Source organism: Cervus canadensis, chromosome 5, assembly GCF_019320065.1.
Source record: "Cervus canadensis isolate Bull #8, Minnesota chromosome 5, ASM1932006v1, whole genome shotgun sequence".
Taxonomy (NCBI): Eukaryota; Metazoa; Chordata; class Mammalia; order Artiodactyla; family Cervidae; genus Cervus; species Cervus canadensis.
The window spans coordinates 3038856-3048630 of record NC_057390.1 but is presented as its reverse complement, the minus strand read 5'-3'; the positions used below and the strand labels follow the sequence as shown (position 1 = coordinate 3048630).

The 9775-nt window shown below is 54.2% G+C and overlaps 1 protein-coding gene across 3 annotated transcripts in view; it reads right to left on the bottom strand.

Moving 5' to 3' along the window:
• Positions 1-574: 574 nt before the first annotated feature.
• LOC122441383 (tyrosine-protein kinase ZAP-70) overlaps positions 575-9775 on the bottom strand; it is a 30160-nt gene continuing 20959 nt past the window's right edge. For all 3 annotated transcript variants that reach the window (XM_043467850.1, XM_043467851.1, XM_043467852.1), the window contains 10 exons: positions 9163-9301; positions 8980-9061; positions 8848-8894; positions 8596-8647; positions 7505-7697; positions 6784-6990; positions 4875-5067; positions 4658-4798; positions 4447-4559; positions 575-2639 (listed from right to left, as the gene is read on the bottom strand). In XM_043467850.1, the coding sequence (XP_043323785.1) occupies positions 2516-2639; positions 4447-4559; positions 4658-4798; positions 4875-5067; positions 6784-6990; positions 7505-7697; positions 8596-8647; positions 8848-8894; positions 8980-9061; positions 9163-9301 (1291 nt within the window). In that variant the 3' untranslated portion in view covers positions 575-2515. The remainder of the gene's footprint in view (positions 2640-4446; positions 4560-4657; positions 4799-4874; positions 5068-6783; positions 6991-7504; positions 7698-8595; positions 8648-8847; positions 8895-8979; positions 9062-9162; positions 9302-9775) is intronic.

Here is a 9775-nt window from a genome sequence, read left to right as displayed (position 1 = left end):
CAGAAGGAATAGGAATTGCAAAGGCCCAGAGGTCAGCATTAACATGAATATGTTTGGGGAACCCTGGAAGAGGTCAGAGCTGCTCACAGGAAAGATTCTTCAAGTGGCTGTGGAGTGAGTGGATTGCAGGGCACGGCCTAGGGGCTGTGAGACCAGGGTGAGTCGTGGGTTCTGCTCCGGGCAAAAAGATCACTCAAAAGGGGCAGCAGGCGGGAGCCACCGCGGCTTGGGGAACAACACCGCCATCTCGTGGTATCTTTTTGAAACTGCACCCTCTGTCACTGGCTCCAACGGTCCTTTAGTGCAAGCTTCTCCAGCATCACCCACTCAATGCACATGAGTTTGAGAAATCTCTGTAAAATAGTGAAGGACAGGGAAGCCTGGTCTGCTGCAGTCCATGTGGTCGCAAAGAGTCAGACACGACTTAGCAACTGAATGACATCAGCTTTCTCCAGTGTATTTGACACCCAGAGCGATCACTTTAAACACCTCCTCCCCATAAAGTATTTTCAGCAATAATTATAACATGAAACAATAATAGTAATGCCCATAAAAGAAATGCAGACAGCGAAAATGTTTTCCCTTTTGATATAATACTTTATGTAACAATGTAAATAATTATCCAGGAATAACAAGTGGTTTAACAAAACTAAAATACCTGCAAACAGTACAACTTGGGAAGCCACAAAACAGTACTATTGATGTAACTTTTGTTGATTTGTTCATTCACTTGAAAAGTTAAAAAACAATTTTTGCATTTTAATGGTGTTAAAGTCAGTAATACAGTTTACAAACTAATATGTACATTTACCAAATAAAAGAATATCGCATGGTTTGCAAGCCTTCACAGCTTTAAATTTTAAAGACAAATAAAAATCTCCAAGTGGCTGCACAAAATGACAAAATGGAGGTAATTCAAGTTTGTGTCTTTATCTTTACAACAGCTGTGCTCTCCTTGTCTGTTGTCAATCTTTGCAGGAAGATACTGTCTGGCAGCGCTTAGAAACCCTCAAACAATTCCAAACCATGACAGATTTACTCTCCAAACACAGAGCTGAGAGTTTGTGTGTCTGGGGTTGACTATAAAACTGGGCGTTCTCTCAACTACCTTGCAGGTAGAATGCAAAGTTCATGAAAGAGTATGCTAACATGAAGCTTACATGTAAATTATTATAACTCCGTAAGCGGTAAAAATCAGAGTAAGGTCTATACCTAAGTTAATAATCCCAACATCAATTTCCTGGTTTTGACAAAGCACCCACATCACCAAGGTTCCGGGGCCTCCTCCTGGGTGTCCCCTGCCCGGTCACCCACCCAGGTCTCGTGCTCAGCCTCCACACAATCCTGAAAGCCCCTGTCCCCCCACCCGCACCCTATAGTTCTACAAAAGAGCCTCTGACTTTCTAGAGCTCCACAAACAAAAAGAAAGAAAATCTACCTTCCCCGAAGCTGCAGAAAATCTCCTGGCATCTCCTTGGTTTTGAGGGGGATTCATAGCTGCCCTGGAGCCCTCGGCCCTTTGAGGCCAGGGAACAGAGCACGGGGTTAACTGCAGTTGAGGAAGGGGGAGTGAGTCCAGAAAAGACAGGCAGGGACCTGGCTCTGTTTCACCCACCCGGTTGGGTTCTGAGCTCCAGCACCCCAAATCTCCACGCAGGGAAGCTGAGGCAGCGAGGGCCTGGAGATGGGTCTTCTCTGGAGCGGGATTGAGCCGGGACAGAGTCCGCAACAGGGCATCAGGTTGATAAAGATTCCCAGCTGCGACTGCCTGGGCCCAGGGAAGAGGGGGAGGCAGCCGAGTAGGCGGGACAGAATGCTGGAATCACCTGAAGAGACTTTAAAAGCACAGGCTGGGGCGTGACTGGGGGGAGGTGCCAGCAGGGTGTTTTTAAGTCTCTGCAGGTGATGGCTCACACGCAGTGAACATGGGCAGCATCTATTTCACGCCGACCACGAAGGTCTGGCAGCTGGGGTCAGCAGTGACCCTGGCCCCTCAGCCCCCAGGCTCACCTCCCACAGACCCCCGACTCACAGGAACATGTTCCCAGGGCAGAGGGGTGGGAAAAGCAGCCCCCAGACCCACACAAAAACAGCTTCTTCAGGCACTTCTCATGGACCCCTTGCATTGACCCTTTCCTGGTCCTCCCAGCCCCACCCCAGAAAGATGAGGGATCCCAAACAAGGGAGAGGCTGGAGTTTATTCCAATGATTCCAGGTCTCGCAGCCTGAGGACTCCCAGAGTCTGCCTTTCTGGACCCAGAGGAAGGAGGGTCCCAGCTGTAAGCAACCCCCCTCAGCTCAGGGCTCCTCTGTAGCTTCCAGTCCAGGACCATCTTCTTCAGGTCTTGCTTCCTCCTCCAGCCAGAGAGGCCAGGTGCCCGGGCTGGGAATACCAGACCAATGTGGGCCAGAGAGAAACTGGGCCGGGCCCAGCCTGAAGGTCCCGGGAGAGAGCTGAGGGCACAGGAGGAAAAGCTGGGGGCGTGGGGGCCTCAGGCCCTGGGCCGGGTGGAGCTCAGGGACACGCAGCCTCAACCCCATTTGCACAAGCGCCGGGCTCCTCCGCCTTGCTCGCCAAGCTGTAGTAGTAGGTGCGCATGCGCTGTTCAACTGCGGCGAAGTCCGGGCGGTCCTCCCACCTGTGAGGGGTAGTGGAGATCCAGGCGGCTGACCGCACCCCCAGAACCCAACTGCAGCCAGTGGGTGGGCATGCACGAGGCTCAGAAAGCAGTGGGGCAGGGGTTATTGGGTGATGGGGGTCGGGGGGGGGGAATCTCCTGCGTGTAAGACAACTGCATTTCAGGGGTTGCCCTCTGGCATAAGAGAAGAGCCGACATTCAGGATGGACAGGAAGCCTATACTGAGTCCTGACTACTGAGGACTTAGACTGGAGAGGTCACCGAGGGTTGGGGTGACAGCTTGACTCCAGGGAGCTGGGACCCTGAGTGCTGAAGTACTGAGCATGGGTATTTGGGCAGGGTACTTGGGTGCTAGGTGTGGGCTCACATGGATGCAAGTATGCTGTCCAGGATGGAACGGTCCTGGGGTGAGGAGGGGGCTGGGTTCATCTAGTGGAGATTCCAGGTGTTAATGGAACAGTGTGTGAAGTATCCATGAACTGTGTTGGAGTGTTAGACACTAGTCTCTTTGGATATTGAGGTGTTGGTGTATTGAGCGTTTCCTGATAGAGGCTGGCTTAATATATATTGGAGTAGGAATGATCTGATCATTTCTTATTAATTTATCATAAATTTGTTGTTCAGTCACACAATCCTGTCCAACTCTTTGCAACCCCATGGACTGCAGCACGCCAGGTTTCCCTGTCCTTTACCATCACCCAACATAAATAGGGTGTCTATTTATTGGATTGCTTGGATGTCTGGGTATCAGTGTGACAGGTGTTGTCCAGTGGAATAATTGACATTGCGGCAGTAAAGGGATCAAATATTGGAATGCCTAAGCATTGCATGGTTAGTGAAGGGCGACAGCTTGTTTGGGTGCACGTTACCTGTGCTCGGAAGTGGAGACACTGATGGTGTTAGGGGTTAGGTGTTCAAGCACTGGACTTCAAGCACATGAAGGTGGGGGATATTGAATATTTGGGGGCTTCAATGTTGCCTTAATGGGCAACTAGGTGTTGGCTGATGGGGAAAAGGAATTATATTATACAGTGGAATATCACCCCAGGCCCTGAGTACGGGTGTCATATTATTATATTATACAGTGGAATATCACCCCAGGCCCTGAGTACGGGTGTCATATTATTATATTATACAGTGGAATATCACCCCAGGCCCTGAGTACTGGTCTCATATTTTTATATTATACAGTGGAATATCACCCCAGGCCCTGAGTATGGGTGTCATATTATTATATTATACAGTGGAATATCACCCCAGGCCCTGAGTACGGGTGTCATATTATTATATTATACAGTGGAATATCACCCCAGGCCCTGAGTACTGGTCTCATATTATTATATTATACAGTGGAATATCACCCCAGGCCCTGAGTATGGGTGTCATATTGTTATATTATACAGTGGAATATCACCCCAGGCCCTGAGTACGGGTGTCATATTATTATATTATACAGTGGAATATCACCCCAGGCCCTGAGTACTGGTCGCATATTTTGGGTAACAGTACTGACTTGTTTGAATCTTGCAGGATCGCTTGAGTGCTGGCTGAGGGGGACTGAGGTTTTAGATGCTGGAGCCCTGGGTGTCCACAGGTAGGGTGTTGGGGTGCTAGAGCATTGTAGGGCCAGTGTGTTGAAGAGCTGAGCACAGACGCAGGGGAGTAAAGGTACTGTGGGTTGGAAAGGCCATGAATCGAGTGGGTCTCTGGGTGGGAAGAGTGATGTTTGACTGTTGGACAACACAACCTCCTGCCCCAGGCCCACGTGTCAATTCAGTCAGGTACCCTCCCACCTGCTGGCACTCACTTGTAGGTCCAGCAATCGCTCATGAGCTTGTACATCTCAGGGGGACACTCTGGTGGGCACTCCATCCGCTTGCCCTGCTCGATGAAAGCCATGACCTCTGGGCCCTTCATCTTCTGCTCAAGCCAAAGTCAAGTGCACGTGTGAGTAATCAGGGCCCCCTCCCCAGCTCCCCTTCCCACTTGGCCAACCACCCGCCTCTGCCCACGCCTGCCTTGTAGGGCTTCTGTCCGTAGGAGAAGGCCTCCCACATGGTGACTCCATAGCTCCAGACATCACTGCGGCTGGAGAACTTGCGGAAGTTGATGCACTCAGGCGCATACCACTTGAGCGGCCACTTCCCGGCTGAGCGGGCCTGGGGGCGGGAGATAATGCTGAGACAGGGCTCGGGAACCCTCCCCCGTCTGGGCATCCCAGGGCCAGGGGCTCACGGTGTAGTAGCTGTCGTCGGCACCCAGGGCCTTGGAGAGCCCGAAGTCGCTGATCTTGGCGTAGTGCCGGTTGACCAGAAGGACGTTGCGGGCCGCCAGGTCACGATGCACAAAGTTTTTCTCTTCCAGGTACTTCATGCCCATAGACACCTGATGCAGCAGCTCCGCCACATTGCTGACGGGGATCTCCTCCCTAGGGGGAGGGGGAAGAAGGGAGCAGCTGGGACAGGATCCCAAGTCCCCAAGGGGGCAAAGCCCCAGTCTGACCCAGCTGAGCCTCTGTTCAACAGGAGCTTATCGTGCACCTGCTGTGTGCCAGGCATGGGGCGGGGACACACCCAGTGTGTGAACAAAACAGGCACAAACTTCTGCCCTCATTCAGGCTTTAAATTCTACCCACCATGATCCCCAAACCTAATGCATCCCCTGTGTGCCCTCAGGGCGTCTCCTGGCCATCCCTAAGATAATGAAGTCAAGCTCCTGATTGTTCACAGGTGCACACACACACACTCCCCTTTCATCTTGTCATGTACTCAAGCCTTGCCCTCAGCTCCTCTTTTTCACACACAATAGTCAATCCATCAGCAAACCCTGGCAGCTCTGCCTTCAGAATTCCTCCAGTATCCCCCAACTTCTCTCCATGTCTGCTTCTGCCACCCTGCACCAGCCCCCATCATCACTAGCCGAGACCTGAACAGCCAGCTCTGTCCTCACCCGCCACAGCCTGTCCTTCACACACTGGCCTCAAGCCCTGCTCTCCTCTGCTCACAGCCCCCACAGCTCCCACCTCACTCAGCGTAAATGTGCAAGTCCTCCCCAGAGCCGACAAGGTCATGCGTCATCCACCTTGTCACACCCCTGCCCATATCACCTCCCCGCCCTCCTGCACTCAGGGCCCTAATTCATGGTTCCTCCACCACTCCAGGCACCTCAGGGCTTCGCACCAGCCGCCCACTCTTCCCCTACAGCTGCACCTGGCTGCCTCCCTCAGTTTGCAGAAACCTCACATTCTCACTTCTCACCTCCCAGCCTAACATTATATACTTTATTATAATTATTATTAAGGCCTCTCTTCCTCAACCAGAATAAGGGCAAAGAGCTTTGTCTCTCTCTTCAATGATAATCCCAAGTATTGGTAATAGTCCCCAACACAGAGAAATTGCCCAGGAAACACCTGTGGAATAACTGAGTACCTGAGCTGGGACCCGTGAAGGCACGTGCTCCCGTGAGAGCTTGGGTTCAAGGTCACATGCCTCCATGAATGTAAAAGGTTCTGTCATAAGGATAAGAGTTTGAGGCATGAAGAAACCAAATGAAACTGCAATTTCTTTGTATTAAAAGTCGGCCAAATTTTTTTTCTCTAAAGGGCCAGAGAGTAAGTATTTCAGCCTTTGCAGGACACACATGGTCTCTGTTACATAGTCCTTTTTTTTTTTTTGAGACCTTTGAAGATGCAAAACCAGGCTATAGAAAACAAACCTGGCTGCAGTTTTCTGACCGTGCTTTAAGTCAAAGACAGTCAACCATCACAGTGGATCTTGAATTGGCGGAGAGAGCTGGGGTGGCAGAAGCAACAGAGCTAATACTTACAAAGCTCCTACAAGCAGTGCTAGGCCCTGTTCTGAGCACTTTATAAATATCAGCTCATCTGACTTCAAGGGCCCCTGAAGGGAGCATTGCAGTTTTTCAAATGAAGAAACTGAGACACAGACGAATTAAGAGACCCGCCTGGCATCACAAGAGTTAGTGACAGCTGAAACTCAGACCTGAGATCAGATCTGCCAGGGGTGTAAGTGTGGGCGGCAGGTGTAAATGTGTCTACAAACATGGGGACATGAGTGTGGCGCACACCTCTGGGTGGACAGGCTCAGCCCCCAGTCCCAAACGCCCCGCCAGCCCAGGGGCTCACTTCCTCCCGGCCAGGAACTTGTGCAGGGGTCCGCCGCCGGCCATCTCCATGACCAGCATGAGGGCCTCGGCCTGGCAGACTCCGATGAGCCGCACGATGTAGGGGTTGTCCAGCTGGTGCATGATCTGTGCCTCCCGCATCATCTCGTCCTTGTCCGCCTTCTCCGTACTCTGTTTCAGCACTTTGATGGCCACGTCGATCTGCTTCCTACCGTGACACATGGAGGGGCACCGCCTGAGCCCGCACGGGCCTGGACCACTCCCTCATCCCCACCGGACCTGCCTCTCTCCCTCCTGGACTTGTGTAGCGGATACTGTGGTCTGCCGCCTAGACCTCCCATCACTCAGAGCTCACAGCCAAGCCCCTCACCAGGAATTGCCCCTCACAAAAAAGAACCGGTTCAGTTTCACCCTCCCCAGGCGCAGCCTATAGCCAATGACCAGCGTGTATCCAAAGGCCAATCAATGGAGGAGACGAGGGTTGGCCCCTCAGCAGCTCCCCTGCGATCAGCCAAGGACTCCACTGCAACTGCAGCTAGCCCAAACTCTCCCTGCCCCTGGCCAGCTCCTCACTCCCTCTCGGGACTGTCCTGAACTCTCCCAGGTAAGCCCCCCTCACAGTCAATCTGAAGTCTCATCCTGGCTCCACCCCACAAGGCCTGGAGAGGCCACGCCCCCTCCATCCCACCCACAGTGGTTCCCCAGCCAAGGTGGGGGCTTACTTGCGCATGCGGTAGACGCCCTGGCGAACTGAACCAAAGTTGCCGCAGCCAAGTTCGATGTCAGCCATGAGGAGGTTCTCACGCTTCAGGAAGAGCTTCTTGTTTTTGAGCTCCTCGGGGTCGCTGTAGGGGCTCTCGTAGACACTGGTGTCCATGGGCATTGTTCGTGGCTTCTCTGAGGACACTAACCGTGCTGGGCACACACACAGGCGTGCACTCCCAAGTCAGGAGCAGGGAAGGGGACAGGGGTGGGAGGAGGACAGGGCAGCCTTGGCCCCCACCAGGCACACACGCCACAAGTCGCACCATGCAGAGCATGTGTGTGCATGTGCACTTGTGTGCGCTCCTGGTCGCACCAACTGTGAAGCCACATCTAATGTGCACGTGTAACATGTGTGCACCCACAAATTCTCTCACCCATGTCTCCATGTGTGATAGGGGTCCTAAAGTGTGTCTACACAAGCAACCATTAGTGTGCCAGCTGCAGCATGCACATCTATGCACGTGTGCACCCTGACACATGTGCACATGTGTCATGCCCACCCCTGTCCATGTGTGAGCCACACAGCGTGTGTACAAGGACTCCAGGCTTGCATCCATACATGAAACACACGAGCATCTGCGGCAGGCATGTGAGGCATGTGGGCTGTGGAGTCAAACCCCAGCTCCACCCCCGGCCCGCTCTGGGACCTGACAGTCCCTGCCCCCCTCTCTCTTCTGTGAAATGAGAATAATGACCATGACCGCCTCCTGTGGTTTGTCAGGAGGACTCTGCAAAGCTCTCACGCTCAGTGTGCTAGAGCGTGAATGGCACACAGCAGGTGCTTATGGATGTGTTCTACCCCCGGGGTTGCCTGGGCACGGCCAGGTGTACCCTCCGTGTGTCAGCATGCCCCAGGCACACACACGCAGCCAGGCGTGATACGCATGCCCCCGTGCACACCTGCGGGCACACTCTGCACAGGGCAACCCAGCCACTGCCAGAGGTCAGGCCTGGCCTAGGTCCCTCCCCGACACACCCCAGGGCCTAGCCAGGAGCCCGATCTCAGCCTGACATGAACCCCCACACACCTTCACCTCTGCCAGCTCACCTGGTTCAGGGGTATATCCATCTGAGTTGAGAGTGTCGATCCGTCTCTGAGGCTAAAGGTCATGGGGTCAGCAGGGCCTGGGCTGGGGGCACCCAGCCCCTCTCACGGGCCCACCTCCTCTGAGGACTCCCAGGGACAGTGCTCAGGGGGCCCCTCTTCTGTTCCATGGCAGCCCCACTCTTCCCTGCCTGTCCCACCCTGGGAACAGGACCCATCACCCACCGTGCTCCATCCCCGAGGCCCCTGACTCACCTGGGTGAAAGTGGACGGGTGGGCGGGGAGTGTAGGAGCAGCGGCCCCTGGGGGAGCAGAAGGGACAGTGAGGAGGTGGAGCCGTGGTCTCCCGCCTCCCCCTGCCCCGGCCCCCACTGACACCCCACTCACCTGGGCTGGCGCTGCTGTTGGGACAGGCCTCCTTCAGGCAGTAGATGAGTCCATCCGCCTTCAGCTTCAGGTACTCCACCAGCTGTGGGGGGTAGGGTCAGGGCTGGGACTCCCCTCTTCCCCAGGAGCCTGAGCACCCCCCAAATAGTCTCTCCACTACAACAGGGCGGGTGGGTGGCTTACCTGCCAGAGTGTGTCAAACTTGGTCCCCTCAGGAATGCAGTATTTGCCCGCCTTGTCCTGGCTGATGAGGTAGTGGTATACAGTTTTCCCATAGATCAGAGACAGCGCGTACGTGCCCGGTTCCTTCCGGGGTCTCAGCCTGGCACAAGGAGGAGGGGGTGTCACCCTGACAACCACCTGGGCCCCTGGGGGTTCCCTCCTAATGGAACTCAGTTTCCACACATATACCCTACGGGTTCTGCACCCCAGAGCCCCATGGAGAAGTGGCAGGGGTTGTGGGAACCAAGGTCAGGCCCCACTTGACCTCCAGACCTACTGGTAACAGACTCTGGGTAGGGCTGGGGGAGGGGGCACCAGGGCGACCAGAGAGGAGGACCATGTTCACAGTCGTCCAAGCACAGGCATGGGGCCATCCACAGGGGAATATTGGACCACCTGTGGTGGATTTTCAGCCCTACATAGCCGAATACTCAGCCACCCTCAGCTGGATACTTGGCCATTCAGGGGGCAACACTTGGCTATAAACTGGGGACACCTGGTTCTCCGTGGCTCAACATCTTGCCACCCATGGCTAGACACTTGGCCACAAGCGGGTGGGGGAAGACAGTTGGCC